At 46.6% G+C, this 24659-nt stretch overlaps 2 protein-coding genes across 5 annotated transcripts in view; one reads left to right on the top strand and one right to left on the bottom strand.

Annotated features, from left to right (window-relative positions):
- Positions 1–13694, top strand: part of CLEC2L (C-type lectin domain family 2 member L) — a 37302-nt gene extending 23608 nt beyond the window's left edge. For 2 of the 4 annotated variants that reach the window (XR_005448448.1, XR_005448446.1), the window contains one exon: positions 1709–1880. The gene's annotated coding sequence lies outside the window, so the exon portion shown is untranslated. Of the gene's footprint in view, positions 1–1708; positions 1881–2565; positions 3163–13675 lie in introns of those variants that run through there. The other 2 variants (XR_005448447.1, XR_005448449.1) reach the window with 2 other exon arrangements.
- LOC119944472 (NACHT, LRR and PYD domains-containing protein 3-like) overlaps positions 1–24249 on the bottom strand; it is a 29750-nt gene extending 5501 nt beyond the window's left edge. Inside the window, exons 1-8 of the mRNA XM_038765422.1 lie at positions 23967–24249; positions 16960–17058; positions 13275–14958; positions 6556–6726; positions 5045–5215; positions 1638–1808; positions 1585–1598; positions 33–37 (exon numbers count right to left, since the gene is read on the bottom strand). Coding sequence (XP_038621350.1) covers positions 33–37; positions 1585–1598; positions 1638–1808; positions 5045–5215; positions 6556–6726; positions 13275–14958; positions 16960–17058; positions 23967–24249 — 2598 coding nt within the window. The remainder of the gene's footprint in view (positions 1–32; positions 38–1584; positions 1599–1637; positions 1809–5044; positions 5216–6555; positions 6727–13274; positions 14959–16959; positions 17059–23966) is intronic.
- Positions 24250–24659: the final 410 nt, after the last annotated feature.

The raw sequence follows: 24659 nt of genomic DNA, 5'->3' as shown, positions 1-24659 counted from the left end.
ATGATCCCCACCCCACACCTTATCCACCCCACCAGCTCTTGGGAAAGGGGTGGGAGGTTCTCAGATTGGGGCCACAGAGGCTCCCCAATCCACTGGGCCTGGCCAGAGGAGGAGGAGGAGGAGGAGGAAGAAGAAGAGGAGGAGGAGTAAAGGTATGTACTAAGCTCCCACTGGATGCAACACACTACCCAAAGCACTTGAGAAAATCCAACAGAAGCCCAAGCCTCGTTCTTTGCCTGTTCCCCTTGAATGGAGGAGACAGTCATAAACGTGGGGTAGTCAGAATAAATAAATTGACCAGACAATCGATTACACAACAATTAATATGAATAATGATATTCGTTAAACCAAGCACTGTGCTAACTGTTGGGGTAAATGCAAGGTTTTCAAATTGGCTACAGTCCCACATGTGGCCACTGTCTAAGTGAAAGGAAGAGTAGGTACTGAATCCCTATTTTACAGATGAGGAAACTGAGGCCCAGAGAACAGATTTATTACTGTATTTATTTTACTTGTACTTGTCCACTATTCTATTTATTCTGTTAATGATGTGCATCTAGCTTTATTTCTATTTATTTTGATGACTTGATACCTGTCCACATGTTTTGTTTTGTTGTCTGTCCCCCCGTTCTAGACTGTGAGCCCGTTGTTGGGTAGGGACCGTCTCTGTATGTTGCCAACTTGTACTTCCCAAGCGCTTAGTACAGTGCTCTGCATGCAGTAAGCGCTTAATAAATACGATTGAATGAATGAAGGAATGAAGTGACTTTCCCCAGGTCACCCAGCAGGCAAGTAGCAGAGTTGGAATTAGAACCCAAATCTTCTGGCTCCCAGGTCCAGGCTTGTTTCACTTGGTTATAATACTTCTCAGGTGTACAGAGGTGCTAAGGGAGGGTAAAATCAAATCTATAAGTGCTCACTGTGGCTGGGGGCTGTTGGATGTAGGGTTGGGCGGGGGGGTGGGGGGTGGGCTTCTAGGCCAAAGTGATAGCAGGAGTGAGAGGATGGAGGTGGGAGAACTAGGAGTGTGGGATTGTAAACTCTCTGTAGACTCTAAGCTCCTTTTTACAGGGAACATGTCTATCAACTGTTGTATTGTACTTACCCAAGCACTTAGAACAGTGCTGTGCACACAGTGAGCACTCAATAAATACCATTAATTGGTTGGGAAAGTGGCTAGAAAGTTGGCTTAGGCAAGAATAAAGAGAGCAAGATGGAGACTTGTGGGTGAAGAGGGCTGATGGATAAAATGGGTAGCCCAGGCTGAGGAAGGGGGCAGAAGAGGAAAGGAAGAAGAGGAAGAGGAGGACAGACACCAACTCCCTCAGCCCACAGCCCCGCCCCTCGAAATTGAAGTTTCTATAGTTTTATTTCCTCCTAGGGGTCAGAAAATTGGCTGCTGTGGAGAGGGGGAGGGGGAAGGGTTGGTCTGGGGAGCAAGTCTGAGAGCAGTGGATGGGGTTGGAAGGCATAGTACTGTAATGGGCACCAAAATGCTGGGCCCACAGTTTCCACTCAGCTTCCATCCTGTCCCCCGCCCCGGGAGATACTGTCCTCCTCACAGCTGCCCATCAGGAGACCTACCTGCAGGCAGGAAACTGGGGGAACCAACCGTGGGGGCATGGGGAGACACTTACCACAGTGACCGCAGGGAGCAGCTCGGGGTCTTCAAGGCTTCACACAGCGCCGTCACCCCTGTGTCCCCCAGCTCATTTCTTCCAAGGTGCAAATAAATCAGGTTCCTGTTACTGGTGAGAGCGGAGCAGAGATCCCTACAACAGGCAGCTGTGAGACTGCAGTCTTCCAACCTGTAGGAGACCCCCGAGGAATGAAGGCCTGGTCAGTAGCTGTGACTCAACCCTTCCCTCTTTCTCCCTAAAAATAAGACTAAGAATAACTGTGGTATTTGTTAAGCACCTACTATGTGCCAAGCACTGTGCCAAGCACTGGGGCAGCAGATGCAAGATAACCCTGTCCAACATGGGGTTCACAGTCTAAGTAGGAGGGAGAACAGATATTGAATCCTCATTTTGCCGAAGAGGGAAGTGAGGCACAGAGAAGTTAAGTGACTTGCTCAAGGCTGCACAGCAGTCAAGTGGAAGAGCCACGATTAAAACCCAGGTCTTCCATCTCCCAAGCCCACGCTCTTTCCACTAGGCCACACTGCTCCCTGAGGTGGTGCTGACAACCACAACCCCTCAGGGCCCCAAGCAGTAACATGGAAGCAGGGTGGCTTAGTGGAAGGAGTACAGGCTTGGGAGTCAGAGGACGTGGGTTCTAATCCTGGCTCTGCCACTTATCTGCCGTGTGACTTTGGGCAAGCCACTTAACTTCTCTGTGCCTCAGTTACCACATCTGGAAAATGGGGATTAAGACTGTGTGCCCCATGTGGGACAACCAGATTACCTTGTATCTATCCCAGCACTTAGCACATAGTAGGTGCTTAACAAATACCATTATTATTATTGTTATTATTATTTAATTATTATTAATAATAATGGCCTCAAACCTTCCCCACTCTCTTCCCACCTCCTCCTTCCCATCTTTTGTCCCCCTGCCCAGCAGTGGCCTCTCAGCCTAAGCCTGATTCTGACCAGATGGATCAGGATCAAAAGCGGGAGAGAGACGTTGCTGCTGGAGAGACTGAAAGTCCATCTGGACTCTGTGCCAGGTACCCATGTGAGGAAACAAACGTCTGTTTGGCTCACAGGACAAGAGCAGGAAGGCGGAAATCTGGACAGTGACCACGCCCCAGGAGTGTTCCTGGAAAGATCTAAACTCGGGAATTTCCCGGGGCAGGAAGGACAGGTGGATTCTGACCCCGGCCAGGCCCTCCAAGCTCATTGGATCAGTACTAAGTGTACCTTTCTAATAATATTCACAGAGGAAAGGGGCTGGGCAGGCTAAACTTCCCGACAACGAAGTCTTCACATTCTCAGTTGACCAGTGGAATTTGTTGAGCACTTATTATGTGCAGATGAAGCCCTCTTTTCCCAGACTCCCTCTCCATTCTTCATTGTCTACTCACTTGGATCAGTATCTGAGGGCATTTGATATTCACCCCCCTTTCAGTTCCATAACACTTATGGATATAACACTAATTTATTTAGTTCTATTAACGTCTGTCTCCCCCCTACAGTGTAAGCTCCTTGTGGGCAAGGAACATGTCTACCAATGCTGTTGTATTGTACTCTCCCAAGCACTAAGTACAGTGCTGTGCACCCAGTAAGCACTCAATAAATATAATTGATTGATTGATTGATAATAGTATATTCTACAGGTGTGTGGAGGTCTCTTGTTTCATCCTCTAGCCTATCTGACCCAGTCAACCATGCCACCAGGCCACCGTCTCAAAGTCTCAATTAACTTTTTAGGGGAGCCAAATTTGCTTAGTGATTTCCAGAGTCCAGCTAGACTGATTAAATCAAATGTTTTTGGAAGCTCTGTGACAGTGGTGTAGAGCTTCTGGCGCCTTTCTCTGCATTTCTCGTGGATCTGATGTGCTGGAAAAATTGTGGCCACTGGGCCACGCTGCAGTCTGAAGCCACACGGTGATTCTGCTAGCGTCCCGATGATGAAAGCCTTTAAGAATTAATCAGGAGGACTCTGGCTTGGAATTCATCTGCAATGGGGAGCTGGAAGACACCTCAATAATTGTCACTATCTGATCTTTTGCTTAATCCATCAATCTTTTGCTTTTCTTAATCAACCAATGGCATTTATTGAGCATGTATTGTGTGCAGAGCACTGTACTAAGTGCTTGGAAAAGTAAAATACACTTACACTTAAGTCTCTTGATGAGTCACTTCATTTCCCTGGGCCTCAATTTCCTCATATCTAAATACCTGTTCACCCTTCCCTTAGACTGTGAGTCCCAGTTGGGACAGGGACTGTCTTTTCTTATCAGCACTCAGTATAGTGGTTGGCACGTATTATTATTATTGTTAGTAGTAGTAGTAGTAAGCACATAATAAGTGTCATAATCATTATCATTAATTATAATACACCAGAATTGGCGGGCATGATCCCTGCCCAAAAGGAACATATAGTCTAGAGTTGGAGACAGACACTGAAATAAATTACAAATAGGAGAAATCACAGAGTACAAGGATACGTACAAAAGTGGTCTACAGCTGGGGGTGGGGTGAGTTTTGAAGCCTTCCCTAGAGGTCTTCCCTGAGTAAGCCCTCATTTCCCATATTCACCCACCTTCTGTGTCACCTATCAATCAATCAATTGTATTTATTGAGTGCTTACTGTGTGCAGGGTATTATACTATGTGCTTGGGAGAGTAAAACACAACAATATAGCAGAAGCACTTTAATGTTCACCACAACTGCAGCCCCACAGAATTTATGTGCAGATTCATTTGTAATTTATTTTCAGGTCTGGAATTTATTTATTTTCTCTTTTATTATTATTTAACATTGTTGTTGTTGCTATTGTTATTATTATTATTATTATTATTATTATTATAATTGCCTACTAAGCACTGTAAGCTCTTTGTGAGCAGGGATGGCATCTACCAACACTGTTGTATTATACTCCCCTAAGCACTTAGTACAGTGCTCATCGCACGGTAAATGCTTAGTAAATACCATTGACTGGCTGACTGATTACTATCTACTCTCAGCTAATCTCTCTCCCCACAGACAGAGGCTACCCTACCGCCACAGTACAATCATATGTAGGACTGCAGAGTGGTCTAGCGGGGAGAGCACAGGCCTGGGGTCAGAAGACCTGGGTTCCAATCCTGGCTCTGCTACTTGCCTGCTGTGTGACCTTGGGCAAGTTATTTAATTTCTCTGGGCCTCAGTTTCTTTATCTTCTATAAAATGAGATGAAATACCTGTTCTCCTTCCCCCTTAGATTGTGAGCCCCATAAGAGCAGAAACTGTGTCTGATTTGATTGCACTGTATTTACCCCAGTGCTTAGTACAGTGCATAGCACATAGTATGTGCTTAACAAATACAACTATCATTATTATTATTAATAATAATCAACGATAATAATAATAATAAAAAGAACACCAGAGGAACTTACCGCAGTGATTGCAGGTGACAGTTTGCATGCCGCAGGGCCTCAAACACCAGTTTGGCCCCTCCATCTCCCAGGTTGTTTCCTGTCAGGTCTAGATGAATCAGGTTCTGGTTTCTAATGAGAGCAGAGGCAAGATGTGGACAGCAGGCAGCAGTGAGATGGCATCGTTCCAACCTGCAAGAAACACATCCAGCCAAATGCTGCATTCAGCCCCTAGGGCTCATTCCTGTCCAAAAATCTCTTGAGGAATTACTCTAACCCTCACCCCAACAGCCTCACCCTCCTGTCCGCCCTGTCCCCCCTCTACTTCCCAAGTGCCTCCTCTCCCACCCCAGCATCCGTTCCTCTGCCCCTATCCCAGTCAGCTGCCCTGCAAGGAACCCTGGGCTGCCAGCCCCCACGCACAGGGAATGGAGGGACACTGGGCACTGGGCCTGGATCTGGAGAAGGGGCCACGGGCAGAAGGGAGGCAGCCCCAGTCCATGGCCCCCTGCAGAGCTGAGCCATAGCTGGGGGCCACGCAGGGGTCTCAGAGATGGATGTCAGAGATGGGACCAGGCAAGACTAGGGGCTCTGGGCCCCTCACTCTTCCTAACAATTCATCAATCAGTAGTATTTACTGAATGCCTCCCTTGGGCAGAAAGAGAATCAAGAAGGCCAGCTCATCCTCGGAAAGACAGTCAAACAGAGTGTGGCAGCAGCGTGGTATCAGGTCCCAGAGCCTACTAAAGGTCTCCTGAGCTGGAGTGCTGTTACCAGGTTATCAAGGCTGAAGGCTTCTCTCCTGCTGGGGGACCTGGACCCCACACTGACACCGCATCCAGCTCCTCCACCAGTTCCACCAGTGTCGCTGATGGGCCAGAGTCAATGGCAAATGGCAAGATGAGATCACAGGCAGTAGAGTTCTGGAACATCATCAGTGTTCACTTCTTTGAGAGAAGCAGCTTGGTCCAGTGAAAAGAGCACTGGACTGGGAGTCAGAGGACCTGGGTTCTATTCCCAGCTCTGCCATATGTCCTCTGAATGCCCTTGGTCAAGGGATTTAACTTCTCTTAGCCTCAGTTTCCTCACCTAATGAGGATTAAATCCTATGGCCTCTTACCTTGACTGTGAGACCCATGGAGGACAGGGACTCTACAACCTGATAACCTTGTATCTACCCTAGTGCTTAGAACAGTGCTTAGCATGTGGTAAGCACTTAAATATTCTTCTTCATGTTATTAGTATTATTATTATATGAAAACAGCTAGGTATGTGTAGTGAGGGTAGGATGCCCAGGTTCACTGCACTGCAGTGCAGGGGAATCCCTAAAGTCACCCTGTTTTTTGTGAGGCAAAGATGGGCAGGCCAGGGGACAGTGTTCTTCCCACGTGGAGGACAGAAAATCAGGCAGGATGGGAGACACAAACCCCACCAATAGGCACACTGGTCACTTTCTCCCATACCCAGCCCTTTGGCCTCCAGCCCCAAGTCAGAGGGCAGCTTCTGCCTGAGAAAAACTGGCTCACACTCACATCAGTTTCTGTAGTCTGCAGTTTGGTTGTTTCAGCCCATCACAGAGAACCAGCATTGTCAAGTCATCGATTTGAGGAAAACGCAGGCTCAGTTCTGTCAGGCTCTGGTTGGTGCTGAGCACAGAGAGAAGATTTGTCCAGCAAGTAAAGTTGAAAGAACTTTTGTTCTCCCTGCAAGAGAGGAAGATAGAGAAATCATCAACACTGTACTCAACATCAGAACTGACTGAATACTGGCAGTGTATGGGGCCCTGTCCTGGGCAACACTGTGTGCAAGACTGTACAGGATGCCTACCTTGTGCAGAGATCATTTAATCATTCATTTAATTTGTATTTATTGAGCACTTACTGTGTGCACTGCACAGTCCTAAGTGTTTGGGAGAGTACAATATAACAATGAAAACATTCTCTGACCATAACAAGCTAAAAGGCTAGAGGGGGAGAGAGACATTAATATTAATAAATAAATCACAGGTATGTACATAAGTGCTGTGGGTCTGAGAGGGGAGATGAAAAAAGAGAACAAGTCAGGGAGATGCAGAAGGTAGCGGAAGAAGAGGAAAAGAGGGCATAGTCAGGGAAGACCTCTTGGAAGGAGATGTGCCTTCAATAAGGCCTTGAAGGCAGGGAGAGTAATAATTATCTGTCAGATTTGAGGAAGGGAGACATTCCAGGACAGAGGCAAGATGTGGGTGAGGGGTCGGCCATGAGATGGATGAGATTGAGGTACAGTGATAAGGTTAGCATTATAGAAGCGAAGTGTGAGGGTTGGGTTGTAGTAGGAGAGTAGCGGGGTGAGGTTGGAGGGAGCAAGGTGATTAAGTGCTTTAAAGCCGGTGGTGAAGAGTTTTCTTTCTTGAGGTAGATGAGCATCCACTGGAGTTTGAGGAGTGGGGAAACATGTCCTGAACATTTTGTAGAAAAATTATCTGGGCAGCAGAGTGAAGTATGGACTGGAATGGGGTATGGACTGGATTAGGGAGAGGCAGGAGGCTGGGAGACCAGTATTCCTTCATTCATTCAATCAATCATTTATTGATTGCTTACTGTGTGCAGAACACAGTACTAAGTGCTTGGGAAAGTACAATACAACAATAAACAGTGACATTCCCTGCCCACACCGAGTTTGCAGTCTACAGCCGGGGAGACAGACATCAGTACAAATAAATACAATTACAGATATGTACATAATTGCTGTGGGGCTGAGAATGGGGAATAGTAAAGGGAGAAAATCAGGGTGACACAGAAGGGAGTACAAGATGAGAAAACATATGGCTTAGTCTGGGAAAGCCTTATGGAGGAGATGTGCCTTCAATAAAGCTTTGAAGGGGAGGCAGTAATTGTCTGTCAGCTTAGAGGAGGGAGGGCGTTCCAGGCCAGTGGCAGGAAAGGGGCTAGGGGTTGGTGGAGAGACAGGTGAGATCACAGCCCAGTGAGAAGGTTAGCATTAGAGGAGCTTAGTGTATGGGCCTGATTTTAGAAAGAGAGAAGCAGGTGAGGTAGGATGGGATGAGGTGATGGAGTGCTTTAAAACCAATCATGAGGAGCTTTTGTTTGATGTGGAGGTGGAAGGGCAACCACTGGAGTTTTTTGAGGAGCGGGGTGACATGTCCTGAATGATTTGGAGAAAAATGATCTGGGCAGCAGAGTGAAGTGTGGACTGGAGTGGGGAGAGGCAGAAGGTCAGCAAGGAGGCTGATACAGTAGTCCAGGTGGGATAGGATGTGATTGTATTAACTTGGAAGCAGTTTAGATGTAAAGGAAAGGGTGAATTTTAGCTGTGTTTTGATTTAGTGATGGACTGAATATGTGAGTTGAAAGAGAAGTCAAGGATGACACCAAGGCTACGGGTTGGTTTGACAGGAAGAATGGTGGTGCTGTTTATAGTGATGAGAAAGTCAGGGGGAGGACAGGATTTGGGTGAGAAGATAAGGCGTTCTCTTTTAGTCATGTTAAGCTTGAGGTGACAGGTGGACATTCAAGCAGAGATGTTTTGAAGCCTAGAGGAAATGGGAGAATGCAGTGAGGGAGAAACAGCATGATGTAGTGGATAAAAGCATGAGCCTGGGAATCAGAAGTTTAGGGGTTCTAATACCGGATCTGCCACTTGCCTGCAGTGTGACCCTAGGCAAGTCACTTTACTTCTCTGAGCTTCAGTTACCTCATCTATAAAATGGGGACTGAGACTGTAAGCCCCACGTGGGACAGTACTGTGTCCAACCTGATTTGATTATAGCTACCCCAGGTAGCTATACCATAACCATTAACAAATACCATAATAATAATAATAATAATAGTTATTATTATTATTATTATTATTATCATTATTATTATTATTATCAGGACTGGAAATGTAGATTTGGTTTTCAATTGCATTGAAGTGGTAGTTGAAGCCATGTGATCAGAGCAGCCACACCTAGAACAGGTGGAACACCTGGCTGCTGCAGTCTCACAATCAATCAATACATCAATAATAATAGTAATAATTATGGTATATGTTAAGCACTTACTATATTCCAAGCACTGTTCTAAGTGCTGGGGTAGATATAAGGTAAGGAGGTTGTCACACGTAGGGCTCACAGTCTTAAATGACTGTGAGCCCACTTCTAGACTGTGAAACCACTGTTGGGTAGGGACTGTCTCTATATGTTGCCAGCTTGTACTTCCCAAGCGCTTAGTACAGTGCTCTGCACACAGTAAGCGCTCAATAAATACGATTGATTGATTAAACCCCATTTTGCAGATGAGGTAACTGAGGCACAGAGAAGTTAGGTGACTTGCCCAAAGTTATACAGCAGATAAGTGTCAGAGCCAGGATTTTAACCCTTGACCTCTGACTCCCAAGCCCGGGTTCTTTTCACTAAGCCACGCTGCTTCTCTAATATTTACTGAGTGCTTACTTTTTGCAGAGCACCTTACTGAGCTCTTGGGAGAGTACAATATGGTGGAGTTGGTAGACATGATCCCTGCCCACAAAACACTTACAGTCTACAACACAAGTTCTGCAGCATCAGCACAACAGCCCACTGGCAACCCAAAATGCCAAGCACAGTCCCCAACACAAAGAGCAAATGGACATTTCTCTGTGACCCCATCTTCCAGGTAGCATTAAGAACTTGAGGATAGGCAACAGCAGTCACCAGCATCAGACTGACACAGGGGCTTCAGAGATAAAACACTTCCTTGCTGCAAAACATCTATCTACTGCACCATCTGTAATATCTGTAAGCTCATCAAGGTCAGGGATTGTGTCTACCAACTGTAGTGGACTCTCCCAAGTGCTTAGTACAGTTCTCTGCACACATTAAGCACTCAATAAATATTACTGATCAATCAACTGACTGCACATATTAAGTACTCAGTAAATACCACTGATGGACTGATCGACATAGACAAGAGCAGGGCTTTCAAAAACCTGCACTGTGAAAGGCAAATCGAGGTAAAGAACCCAGGTGACAGTTGGTGGGATATACCAAAGTGGAATCGATCCAAGGGAATGCAGACTGCCATGAAACACAGAACTTTTACAATTCATCAATCTGCAGGATTTAGAGCTTCAAAGAGCAGCAAGAACATAATGGGCAGGGGACATGGGACCACACAAACCTTAACCCTTGAATCAATCCTTTCATGCAGGTTCTCAGTCCTGGAATTTCACTTGGCATTCCTAAATGGAGACTCCATTAGACTCTACCAGTATTTAATGAGCACCCGCTATGTGCAAAGCACTGTACTAGGTGCTTGGGAGAGTACCACAGTTAGTAGAAACAATCCTTGCCCTCAGAGAGCTTACAACTGGATTCCTGTGACTCTTTGTATTATACAGAAACTCCTTACAGTTGACTTCCAAGCTCTCCACCACGTGGCCTGGCCTTACCTACCTGCTCTCCTCTACTACTATTCCCCAACAATCTGACTTTACTCCTCCAAGTTGACCTTCTAGGTGTCCCTCATTCTCAACTTTTCCACATCTATTCCCTCACTCACACCGTTCTCCCAGCTTGGAACTCCCTCCCCACATCAAATACATCACAGCTCTCTCAATCAATCAATCAATCAATGATATTTATTGAGGGCTCACTATGTACAGAGTACTGTATTAAATGCTTGGGAAAGTACAATACAACAGGGTTTGTAGACGCTATCCCTGTTCACAAGGAGCTTACAGTCTTCATTCAAATCTCTCTTAAAATCCCACTTCCTCCAAAAAGCCTTTCCCGATTATTCTCCCAGCACTCTGACCCATATCACCCCTTCAGCCAACTAGCACTTATGGGTTTATTTACACCCTCCTCAGCACTCACATATATGGGTGCTTTGTTCATTAATTTTGACCTCTCCTGTTATAGTTTCTTCCATCTACCACCCCGATAGAGCGGAAGCTTCTTGTACACAAGAAACGTCACCTAGTTTTCTGTACTTCCAGGCGCCTAGTGTCATGGACCACACCAAGTGTGTACTGAATACTTAGACTACTGCCACTCTTCCTCCTCCTCCTTCTCATCCTCTACCTCCTCCTCCTCCTCCTACTAAGAACTGGTATTTGTTAAGTGCTTACTTTGGGCCAGCACTGTATTAAGCACTGGGGCAGATGCAAGATAAACAGGTTGGATACATTCTGTGTCCCAAGGGAAGCTCACAGTACAGATGAGGGAACTGAGGCATACAGAAGTGAAGTGAATTGCCCAAGGTCACAAAGCAGACATGTGGCAGACCTGGGATTAGAATCTAGGTCCTCTGACTTTTCTAGGCTGGGGCTTTTTCCACTAGGCTACACTGCTGTGTTCAAAGGAAATGGGAAGAGGGCAGAAATGGAGTAGAGGGAAGGTCAAGAAGTGGAAAGGGGAAGGGAGAGAGGTTTCTGGATCAGACCCCAGGGAAGAGGGCATATGATGGGGGTCTGTGCCTCTTGCTCCCTTCACTGCTTTCACTGGTGGGTGGCACATTGGGACCCTGGCAGGAGGTGGGCAAGGTAGTAAGCAGCATGGCTTACTGGAAAGAGAACGGGCTTGGGAGTCAGAGGCCAAGGGTTCTAATCCCAACTCTGTCACTTGTCAGCTGTGTGACTTTAGACAAGTCACTTAACTTCTCTGTGCCTCAGTTACCTCATCTGTAAAATGGGGATTAAGACTGTGAGCCCCACGTGGGACAACCTCATTACCTTGCATCTACCTCAGCGCTTAGGAGTGCTTGGCATGTATTAAGGGCTTAATACTATCATCATTATTATTATTCTTTGTGCCTCAGTTACCTCATCTGTAAAATGGGGATGGAGACTGTGAGCCCCACGTGGGGCAGGGAATGTGTCCAACCAGATTTGCTGGTATTCACCCCAGTGTGTAGTACAGTGCTTGGCACATATTACGCGCTTAGCAAATACCAGAATTTTTAGTAAGCCATGAGCTGGAATGATCTGGGGAGCTGAGCTTTTGCCCGTATCAAAACCTCAGTCTATGCTAACCTCCTCAAGGATGAAATAGGTGAATCAATAATTGAATGTACAAATAAGTATATAAATAGGTAAATAAGATATATACCTATAAAGTCCTGGGGATTAGGAACAAAATATCTAAAGGTGAAGGTTGAGTTGATGCAATTGAGCTATTGTGAGAGGGAGAATGCTTAATTAATTAATTAATGGGAGAATGCTTCCTGGAGGAGGTGGGCTTTTAGGAGGTCTTTGAAGTTGGGGAGTGTCGTCGTCTGGCCGATCAGGGGGTGTTTGAGGGAAAAAGAGAAGAGGGGAAATTCCAGGTTGGGGAAGAGCATGAGTCAGACATGGAGGTGGTAGAGCCCAAAGCAAGGCCCAGGAGGAAGGGGGAGCACAACAAGCAAGGTTGGGAGCAGTGAGTGCAATCAATCAATCAATCGTATTTATTGAGCGCTTACTATGTGCAGAGCACTGTACTAAGCGCTGAGTGCAGAGAGTCAACATGAAAGATGGATTAAGGTGACGAAGGTTGACGATATGGAGTTTGTGCATTATAAACTTTTGAGGTGTCGAGAGCCACATGATGTTCCAGGAAGGTGGCCCCTGTGCCACAGTGGAATGTAGACCAGAATGGGGAGAATCTGGAGACAAGGAGAACAGTGGAAGCTGATAAAGTACAGTACAGAAGAGAAGCAGCAAGGCTTAGTGGATAGAGTATGGGCCTGCAAGTCAGAAGGACCTGGGTTCTAATTCTAGCTCCAACATCTGTTTGTTGTGTGACCTTGGGCGAGTCACTTAAGTTCCTGAGCCTCAGTTTCCTCTTCTGTAAAATGGAGATAAGACGGTGAGCCCTCTGTGGGACTATGTCCAACATGATTGTCTTGTATCTACCCCAGCACTTTGAACAATTCCTGGCACATAGTAAGTGCTTACCAAATAATAATGATAATAATAACAATAATTATGGTGTTTGTTAGTACTTACTATGTGCCAAGCACTGTTCTAAATGCTGGGATAGATACAGGGTAATCTAATCAGGTTGTCCCACGTGGGGCTAACAGTCTTAATACCCATTTTACAGATGAGGGAATTGAGGCACAGAGAAATGAAGTGTCATGCCCAAGGTCACACAGCAGACAAGTGGCGAAGCTGGGATTAGAACCCACATCCTCTGATTCCCAAGCCTGTACCCTTGCCACTAGGCCATGCTGCTGCTCTTTTTCTGTTAGGCCACACTGCTTCTTGGAATTGGGAAAGGATAAAGGGAGGAGAGAGTGGTGTGACTTACGGATCATCAGTTTGAGGTTCTGTAGCTTGTCTTGATTCCTCTTCATAGACAGCAGTTATTTTGATTTTCTTCAGATTTTGGCATTGTTTCAGGCAGAAGGAAGAAGCCAGGAAGGTCATTTTGGTGAAAAAACACACATCTACTTCCTGGAAATGGTCCATCACCTTTGCAACAAATTCCTCCTCCTGAATTTCATACAAACACTCAAACAGTGTTCCCTGTTGTAAGAACTCACATTGGTTTTGACTCCAATGCAGTAATTCCCTTTTTATTTCCTGGGAAATTTTGCAGTTGAATTTATTCTCCAGCATTTTCACCCTCTCTTCATTTAAGAGGCCAAATAGGAAACGCACCGTTAATGTTAAAAACCCCGTCTCATGGCTTTTCCGGTATTTTTCTAGCAACTTCTTCACATCTCCAAAGTCAGGGTCTGGACAGTTCATCCTCCCCTCCTCTGGCCCCAGTGTGTAGAACATCGCTGCAAAAAACTCTTGGATACTCAAGTGAATGAAACTATAGCAGTTTTCACAGTCGATGTCCTTCTGAAAAATGCTCATCTGCAGGAAAGGAGAGACATCGGACACATACAAACCGTGCTTCCTGAGGTCATCTCCATCAAATAGGATCTTCCGGGTCCAGAGTCCCTCTGCGGCCAGATGGCACAGCCTCCGCAGGATTGGTCCCGGTGGATGGTCCTGACCGGGATGGTCCTGGGAAGCAGGGAACAGTGCTGTCAGGTAGCTGACGTACAGGGCCGTGGTGGTCCGGGAGGTCTGTGTGAGATCTTCTCCACGCTTCAGCTGCTGCTTCAGGCACGTGCAGACAATCCAGCATACCAGTGGGACGAAGCACATGGTGAACAGAGTTTCATTATCTTCAACCAAGCTGAAGGCTTGCGTGGCTTGATTCTCATCTCTGAAATATTTGCGGAAATACTCCTTCCTGTCAGCTGCAGAAAATCCCAGAATCTCCACATGGCGTGGATGTAGCAATAAGCGGTTGAGGGTGTCCAGCGCGGTGAGTCTAGAGGTGATCAGCAAGTAGGCCTCAGGAAGCAGGATCTTCCTCAGTAGACTGCTCACTAAGACTGGCACTGGCCGTGACTCCCTCCAGTCATGACACAGGTCAGATTCCTGCTCTTCAAAGACCCATTTCAGTTCATCAAAGCCATCCACGATGAACAGGAGTTTGCCTGGCTGGGACATAATCTTGTCAAAGGGAACCTGTGAGTCACCCAGATGTACGGAAATCAAATCAGCCAAACTCCTCTCGCTCAGTATGTTCATTTCTCTGCAGTTTAGGTAGAAAACGTAATGGAATGCGTCTTCATAGAAGTTTCCTTCGGCCCAGTCCAACATGACCTTTCTTGCCAGCACCGTTTTCCCTATCCCAGCAGCTCCCTGCAGCACAACGGTTTTGGGCTGGAATCTTCTCTCCTGATCAGGATCGAATAAAGCATTCACCTCCACAAACTGCCCCTGTATCTCCATGGCCCTGGCATGATCCACTCCTGTGGCCAGCAGCTCATGTTCTTTCTCTTCCCTCTGACGGTGTTCAGGGAGGCACAGCAACCGGGTGAATCTGTGTCGTAAGGCCTCACTCTCACCAGGACGAGAATTGCGGTCTCGTAGGATTCTGAATTTCTCTCCCATTTGGGCTTGGTACCTTTCCCTGATTGCTGGGCCTGGGGGATGAAACAGGTCAGAGATGGTCAGGAGAAAGTCCAGAGATGGGTGAAATATTTCACCCTGCCATAAGAACTACCTCTCAGAGACATGAGCAGGGTTCAGGCAGAGAGCAGCTGGTGGGATTTCCAATAGAGCAGGGTAGGAGGGGAGAGAAGAAAAGGTGGAGGGAGGGGAGAAAGAGAAATTGGGGCTGGAACCAAATCCTGTCAGTTCTACCTTCATCATCATCATCATCATCAATCGTATTTATTGAGCGCTTACTATGTGCAGAGCACTGTACTAAGCACTTGGGAAGTACAAATTGGCAACATATAGAGACAGTCCCTACCCAACAGTGGGCTCACGGTCTAAAAGGGGAAGACAGAGAACAAAAGCAAACATACTAACAAAATAAAATAGAATAGATATGTTCAAGTAAAATAAATAAATAGAGTAATAAATATGTACAAACATATATACATATATACAGGTGCCGTGGGGAAGGGAAGGAGGTAAGATGGGGGGGGATGGAGAGGGGGACGAGGGGGAGAGGAAGGAAGGGGCTCAGTCTGGGAAGGCCTCCTGGAGGAGGTGAGCTCTCAATAGGGCCTTGAAGGGAGGAAGAGAGCTAGCTTGTCAGATGGGCAGAGGGAGGGCATTCCAGGCCCAGGGGATGACATGGGCCAGGGTTCGATGGCGGGACAGGCGAGAACGAGGTACGGTGAGGAGATTAGTGGCGGAGGAGCGGAGGGTGCGGGCTGGGCTGGAGAAGGACAGAAGGGAGGTGAGGTAGGAGGGGGCGAGGTGATGGACAGCCTTGAAGCCGAGGGTGAGGAGTTTCTGCCTGATGCGTAGGTTGATTGGTAGCCACTGGAGATTTTTGAGGAGGGGAGTGATATGCCCAGAGCGTTTCTGGACAAAGATAATCCGGGCAGCAGCATGAAGTATGGATTGAAGTGGAGAGAGACATGAGGATGGGAGATCAGAGAGAAGGCTGATCACAAATCTCTAGAATCTGCTTCTTCCCCTCTAACCCTATTGCTACCCTGCTGATCCAAACACTAATTTCCCATCTTGATTACTGCATCAGCCTCCTTGCTGACCTCCCTGCTTCCTGTTTTCTTATGATACTTGTTGTCAGTCAGTCAACTGTATTTATTGAGCACTTACTGTGTGTAGGGCACAATACTAAGCACTTGGGAGAGTACAGTACAACAAAATACAAGTATATCGCATGCAATAATATATAATAATATGCAACAGATACAGTACAGTGCACCAAATACAGACACATTCCCTGCCCACAACGATCTTACAGTCTAGAGGGGGAGACAGACATTAATATAAATAAATAAATTAGAGATACATACTTAAGTGCTGTGGGGCTGGAGGAGGGGATGAATACAGAGAACAAGTCAGGGTGATGCAGAAGGGAGAAGGAAAAGAGGAAAGGAAGGTTTAGTCAGGGAAGGCCTCTTAGTGGAGGTGTGCCTTTAGTAAGGCTTTGCTGTGGGGAAGAGTCACTGTCTGTTGGATATGAGGAGGGAGGGCTTTCCAGGCCAGACGTGTTAAGTGCTTACTATGTCTCAAGCACTGGGATAGATAATCAAGTTGGACAAAGTCCCTATCCCATATAAGGCTCACAGTCTCAGTAGGGGGGACTACAGGTATTGAACCCTCATTTTTCAGATGAGAAAACAAAGGCAGAGAAAAGTTAAGTGATTTGCAAAAGGTAGCACAGCAGGCAAGTGGAGGAGATTAGATTAGATTAGAGCCCAGGTCCTCTGCCTCTCCATCCTGGGCTTTATCCACTAGGCCACATTGCTTCCCACTAAGACATCAAGTTAGTGGGCTTCTGGGACAGGGAAGAAGATGGTGTTATCAACCAAGATGGGAAAGTCAGGTGGAGCAGTTGCTTTTGTGGGGAAGTGTGGGGTCCTGTGAGAGCCCCTCGGGGTTCTAGCTAGAGGAGGCAGTCTCCTAGGGCAGTTAGAAACAAGTGGAAAGGGTAGGGGTACCTCCTTTATGTCCAGAGACAGCTGGGTGAGGAAGATCCAGTAGGGCTGCACGGCGACTTCTCTGCCTGGGGTAAAGGTTATTCTCAAGGACCCAGTGATCTGCAACAATTCAACCATCTCAGGTTATCACTGGATTAATTAGTTATTGCTGTCGATTACCTCACCTACAGTGCTTAAACTTCACTGACCCCACCATGACCCCTCAATCTGCCTCCTCCAGTCAGCCCATCCCAGTCCTCCTCTCCCACCACACCTCCCCATCCCCCTTCTCCATCCAACCCCTCCTCACGGCTTGCATCAGCCCCACCCCATCCCCGTCAAACTGTCCTTGCGCCATTCTTTGTCTCCCTTCCCCCGTGCCGGCCCCCATTAACTCACTCCCATCCAACCCCTCCCCACCCCTCGCACTGTTCCCTCCCCCAGAACACACCCCACAGCCTCAATCATGTGCAGCCTTTGGAACCCCCTCTCCATCATGGGGAAGCTTCCCTAAGCAGCGTGGCTTAGTGGCAAGGGCATAGGCTTGGGAGTGGGAGGATGCGGGGTCTAATCCTGGCTCTGCCACTTGTTAGCTATGTGACCTTCGGCAAGTCACTTAACTTCTCTGTGCCTCAGTTACCTCATCTGTAAAATGGGGATTAATACTGTGAGCCCCAATTGGGGACAACCTGATTACCTTGTACTACCCCAGTGCTAAGAACAGTGCTTGGCACATAGTAAGCACTTAATAAATACCACTGTTAGTATTATTTATCCTTGTACTCTTCCTGATCCAGTAACTGCTCCTCCTCACATCACCGAAAAATGTCTCTCCCCAGATGATACGGTCTCCCCTGCTGCTCTCTCCAGAGAGCATCTGATCTTCACTCACTCTCCCAGACTCACTGGGAAGGGAAGAGGTGTTGGCTTCCTTCTCGCACCCCAATGCCACTTTTACACCATTCCACCTTCCCATCCCTTTCTTTCCCTTACTTTGAAACCCATATCATCACCTCTACCATCCACTCACCCCCCAGGTCCCACCTCCAACTCTTTTAACCATTTTGAATGCTTTCTCACATTCCTTCTTTTTCCATCCCTACAGTGATTCTTGAGGACTTCAACATCTACATAGAAGTTCCTCACGACCCTTCCACTGCCCGCTTTCTATCACTCCTCAAGTCCAGTGATCTTCTGCTCAACTCCACTCACCCACTCACCAACTTGAATACACACTCGATCCCATCATCTCTAGCCACTGCACAATTTCTACCCCCACCACCTCTGAAATTCCCCTATCTGACCATAACTTCCTCACCTGCCTTCTTTCCCACAAACCTTCTCCCCACAAATCTGTGCTGTTCCCCCACAGAGATCTCTGATCTTTCGACCTCATCCAATTTTCTCAACTCAATGTGCCCCATTTAGCCTTCATTGCCATACTTCCCTGGATGACCAAGTTGACATCCTCAATACCACCCTCTCTACTGAACTCAACTAACTCACTCCCCTATCCCTTCATTGATCTCGTACCACTAACCCACAGCCCTGGATCACCTACGCAGTCTACCTGCTTCGCTCATATGCATGAGCCGCAGAGTGCTGCTGGTGGAAATCTAGCTATGAGACCGACTTCATCCACTTCAAATTTATTCTTGCATGCTTCAACTCTGCCCTCTCCTCTGCCTGGCAAAATTATATCTCCATTCTTACTGACACCCATGCCCTTTGCCCTCACCAGTTGTTCCAGATGTTTAATGCCCCTCTGAAGCTGCCTGTCCCCCTGTCTCCCCCAACCCTTGCCCCTAATGACCTGGCTACATAGTTTATTGAAAAAATTTAAACCATCAGATGTGATCTCCCTAAAATCTCCCCTGCCCCTCCCTAGCCCCTCACCTCTCCTGCCCTTTTTTCAACTCTTCCATTTATTCATCATTATCTCTAGAGGAAATCTGCCTTTTCTCAAAATCCACCCCCTCCACCTGCACATCTGCCCCCATCGCTTTGCATCTTATCAAAACCCTGGCCCCCTCCCTTCTTCCCTCCCTGCCTGCCATCTTTGAATGGCTTTCCAGTGGCTTCTTCCCTGCTGCTTTTGGACATGTCCATGTCTCCGCTATCCTAAAAAATCCCTCCCTTGACCCCACAGCTCCCTAAAATTATTGCCCTATCTCCCTCCTGCCATTCCTCTCCAGACTCCTTGAGTGTGTTGTCTACAGCCACTGTCTCAAGTTTCTCTCCTCCAATTCTTGCCTTTATCCCCCCGCACCACCTCCACCCCAATCTGGCTTCTGTCCCCTTCATTCCATAGAAACCCCCTTTTGAAAGGTCACCAGTGACCTCCTTCTTGGCAGATCCAAGATCATCTCCATCCTAATCCACCTTGACTGCTCAGCTGCTTTTGACACTGTCAACCACCTGCTTCTCCTAGTAACATTATCCAACCTAATCTTCACTGACACCTTCCTCTCCTGGTTTTCCTCCTATTTTTCTGGCCCCTCATTCTCAGTCTATTTTATGGGCTCCTCCTCTGCATCCCACCCCCTAACTCTGGGGGTACCTCAAAGTTCAGTTCTGAGTTCTCTTCTATTGTCCTTCTAAATTCACTTGGAGAACTCATTTGCTCATATGGCTTTAACTACCACCTCTATGCAAATGATACCCAAATATACATCTCCAGCCCTGATTTCTCTCCCTCTCTGCAGTCTCACCTTTCCTCCTGCCTTAAAAACATCTCTACTTGGATGTCCCACCAACACCTCAAATTTAACATGTCTGAAACAGAACTCCTCATAATCCCACCCAAACCCTGACCCTTAACCCCCGACTTTTCCATCATTTGTAGATAGCTCCACCATCCTCCTTATCTCACAAGCCCCCAACCTTTGTATTTCCTTGACTCATCTCGTCCATTTAACCCCCATATTCAATTTATCAATAAATCCAGTCAGTTTTACCTGCACAACATTGCTAAAATCTGTCCTTTCCTCTCTATCCAAATTGCTATTACACTGATCAATCAATGGCATTTATTGAGCACTTACTGTGTGCAGAGAACTGTACCAAACGTTTGAGAAAGTACAATATATCAGCATTAGTAGGCATGTTCCCTTTTTCCGAGGAGCTTGCAGCCTAGAGGATCCAAGCACTCATCCTATTCTGCCTTGACTGTTGTATCAGCCTCCTTGCTGATCTCCCTGCCTCCTATTTCTTCCCACTCCAGTCCATACTTCATTCTGCTTACTGGATCATTTTCCTAAAAAAAAATTAAATCCACATTTCTCTGGTCTTCAAGAACCTCCAGTGGTTGCTCATCTGCCTCACATAAAAGAGAAGCTCCTTATGGGTGGCTTTAAATCACTCAATCAGCTCTCCTGCTCTCATCTATCTCATTGATTTCCTGCTACAACCCAGGCAGCACACTTCTCTTCTTTTCTGTAATGGTAATTTAATCATCATACCTCGATCTTAGCTATCGTGCCTTCAACCCCTAGCCCACATCCTCCCTCTAGTCTGCAACTCCCCTCCCCTTCATATCTGACATGTGATCACTCTTGCCACCTTCGAAGCTTTATTAAAATCACATCTTCTCCAAGAGGCCCTCCCCAACTAATGCCTCACCTCCCCTACTCCCTCCCCCTTCTGCACTGCCTATGCACGTACCTTTTCACCACTTGATGTTCACCCCACCTTCATCTCCATAGCACTGATGTACATATCAGTAATTCATTTTAATGTTTCTCACTTTGGACTACAAGATCATTGAGTGCAGGGAATGTGTCTACCAATTCTGTTGTATTCCACTCGACCAAGCACTTAGTATAGTACTCTGCAGACAGTAAGCACTCAATAAATACCATTGATTGATTGATTGGGAGAGACAGAAGGCTGGAAGGTCAGTGAGGAGGCTAATGCAGTCATAAAGGCGAGATATAAGTTCTTGAATCAACATAGCAGCAGTGAGGTTCTTTTAGAGTGGGGAGATGAGGACTAAATTGTTTTTAGAAAAATAATCTGGTCAATGCTTTAAATTCTGTCAACCCCTACCTGTAATTTATTTTAGAGTCTGTCTCCTCCATTGGATTGTAAGCATTTTTGAGAACAGGGATTCTACTTAGAAGCTGTAATGTTTTTGCTCAAGGGCTTAGTACTTTGCTCTGCACATAACAGACTGTAAAATCCTTTAGAGCAGGGATCGTGTCTACTAACCCTATCGTTCTCTCCCAACTGCGCAGAACAGTACTCTGCATAAAGCACACTGTAAGTTCATTTAGATCACTGATCGTGTCTACTAATTATATTGTACTCTCCCAAATAGTACAGGGTTCTGCATAGAATAAGTGCTCAATACCTATTACTGATTGATTTATAGTAGTATTGTTTATTAAGCTCACATATGAGTGCAATGAACTGTACTAGCCACTTGGGAAGCCCAGAAAAATGAAGTGATTTTTTCTCTGGCCACTAGGATCAATCTGTCAATGGTATTTATCGAACACTTACTGTACTAAGCTCTTGAGAGAGTACAATATAACAGAGTTGGTAGACCTGTTCCCTGATGTTTACCCTCCAATGAGGATTGGCAAACTTAGAAGTATTTACAACTAGGATGTTAAAATAAATGAGTAGAGCTAAAATAATCATGATAATAATAACAGTATTTGTTAAGTGCTTCCTGTGTGCCAAGCACTGTACTAAGCACCGGGATAGGTACAAGATAATGAAGTCTCACATTGGGCTCACAGTCCAAGTAGGGAGAACAGGAATTTAATCCCCATTTGGAAGATGAGGGAAGTGAGGCACAGAGAAGTGAAGTGACTTGCCCAAAGTCCCATAGCAGAAAAATGTCCAAGCCAAGATTAGAACCCAGGTCCTCTGAGGCCCAGGCCTGTGCTTTTTTCCAATAGGCCATACTGACACATATGTACATATGTATATATAGGAGATCCAGTGTGGCCCAGTGGAAAGAGCATGGGTTTGGGAGTCAGAGGTCATGGGTTCTAATCCCTACTTCTCCACTTGTCAGCTGTGTGACTTTGATCAAGTCACTTACCTTCTCTGTGCCTCAGTTACCTCATCTGTAAAATAGGGATTAAGACTGTGAGCCCCATGTAGGACAACCTGATTACCTTGTATCTCCCTAGTGCTTAGAACAGTGCTTGGCACATAGTAAGTGCTTAACAAGTACCATCATTATTATTACATGAGCACTAAAGAGAATGTAAATTCATTAGTGCTAGAATTGGCTGAAAGAATGACATGGCTCAAGGTGAAACCCTGAAGCACTTATTCATTTATTCATCCATTCATTCAATAGTGTTTATTGAGAACTTACTGTGTGAAGAGCACTGTATTAAGAGCTTGGGAGAGTACAATAGAACAATAAACAGATACATTCCCTGCCCACAGTGAGCTCACAGTCTAGAGCTACAGTCTTAGCATAGTGAGGAGCAGCGTGGCCTAGTGGAAAGATCCCAGGCCTGAGAGTCAGAAGACTTGGTTCTAATCCCTGCTCTGCCACTTGTCTGTGGTGCAACCTTGGACAAGTCACATAATTTATTTGTGCCTCAGTTGCCTCATTGCAAAATGGGGATTCTCTCCCTCTAGACTATAAATTCATTGTGGGCAAGGAATGTGTCTGTTATACTGTTGTATTGTACCCTTCCAAGTGCTTGGTACAGTGCCCTGCGCACAGTAAGCACTCAATAAATATGATTAATTGATTGATTGAGCACCATGTGGGACATGGACTGTGTCCATCCCAATTATCTTGTATTTACTGCAGCGCTTAGTATAGTGCCTGGCACATAGTAAGGACTTAACAAATACCATAAAAATAAATGAATAAATAAATAAATAAAATGTAAATAAATAAATAAAATTATGGATATGTATTTAAGTGTCATGGTACAGAGGAAGCGGTGAATGAAGTGTGCAAAATGGGGATTCAATCCCTGTTTTCCCTCCTACTTAGACTGTGAGCCAAAGCAGTGTGGCCTAGTGGAAAGAGCATGGGACTGGGAGTCAGAGGACCTGGATTCTAAACCCAGCTCTGTCACTTGTCTGCTGTGTGACCTTGGGCAAGTCACTCAGTTTCTCTGTGCCTCAGTTTCCTCACCTGTAAAATGAGGATTAAGACATGTGGGACAGGGACTGTGTCTGACCTGATTATCTTACATCTACCCCAGTGCTTAGTAGAGTGCTTAGCACATAGTAAGTGCTTAATATATCATTATTATTATTACCCTAGCACTTAGTACAGTGCTTGACATATAATAAGCCCTTAACAAATACTGCAATTATTATTATTACAGTGCCCTGCTTTCAGTAGGTGCTCAATAAATACTAATGATTGATGGTTCTTGGCCATTAATAACAGTAATAATAATAATGGTATTTGTAAGTGCTTACTATGTGCCAGGCACTGTACTAAGTGCTGGGGTGGATACAAGCAAATCGGGTTGGACACAGTCCCTTGTCCCACATGGGGCTCACAATCTCAATTCTCATTTTACAGATGAGGTAACTCAGTGACAGAGAAGGAAGTGACTTGCCCAAGGTCACACAGCAGACAAGTAATGGAGCTGGGATTAGAACCCATGATCTTCTGGCTCCCAGGTTTGTGTTCTATCAACTACGCCATGCTACTTCTCTATCTGTGGCCTCTCTGCCTCTTGCACCACCCCACCACCTAGAGACCTCCACCCAGACCATACCCTCCTCAAACCCACCCCCAGGAACTCTATCCCCCTGTCCCCTGCCCCCACCACCTATAGACCTCTACCCAGATGCGACCACTTCTGAAACCCATCCCCAGAGTCTCTATCAACATGGCCCATCCCAGACTCCCTGCCCCTCTTCCACCTGAGGTCCTCCACCCAAACCAGACCAGACTCCCCAGGATCTCTATTTGAATAGCCTCAGACCCTGCCCTCACATCTCCCGGAGATCTTGCTCTTAGAGAGTCCCAAGGGCCGAGCTGCGGGAGGTTGGAATGTTAGGGGATGGGGAGCTTCTCCCCCTCTTACCCAGCTGTGGGCCCTCGTCAACCATCCTCTTGCTCAAGAATTTCAGAGGCAAAGCGTCCAGGATGGTGATGGCCATCTCCCATGCCCCCTGCTCCCCGTGATGCTCAACCATGAGTGAGGCCAGCTCCATAGACTTTGCTTTCTCCATCTGGCCCCGGGGGATCGAGGAGCTCCCCTGCCCTCCAGTGGGGTATTCCTCCAGGTACAGCTTGAACTTCTTCATCTCATCTTCTCGAAGTTCCTCCAGGTGCCGGGCCAGCCTGCAGCGGATTGGCGGGGCCATTTCCGGCCAGGTCGGGCTCTTGGATGGCCATTGTGGGAAGAATAAGAGAAGAGAAGGGAGGTCAGGGGAGTCAATTATTCTCCTCTCCCCTCACTTCCACATCTTCCTTCTCTCTGTCTTACCATTACTCCCCCCCCCCTACTGCTCCCTCCACCCCACAGCGTGGCACAGCCCCGTCTTGGGGCTCAGTGCTGGGCTGGAAACTGTGAGACGGAGTCCAGCGCGCCCAGACCTCTGTGTTGTCTGCAGTTCCCTCAAACCCCAGCTCCTCTCTAACCACAGCCATAGCCCACTGCCCTCTCTCCCACAGTGCTCCCCTGCTACTCTACCTTTCCTCCTTTCCTCTTCCCCTCACTTCTCCCTTTCTGACTCCCTCTCAAATCTCCGTCCCCACCACCCCATTGCCTAGG

This window comes from Tachyglossus aculeatus, chromosome 2 (genome assembly GCF_015852505.1).
Source record: "Tachyglossus aculeatus isolate mTacAcu1 chromosome 2, mTacAcu1.pri, whole genome shotgun sequence".
NCBI lineage: Eukaryota > Metazoa > Chordata > Mammalia > Monotremata > Tachyglossidae > Tachyglossus > Tachyglossus aculeatus.
The sequence above is the reverse complement of the archived record's forward strand: the minus strand, read 5'-3'. Positions and strand labels throughout refer to the sequence as shown.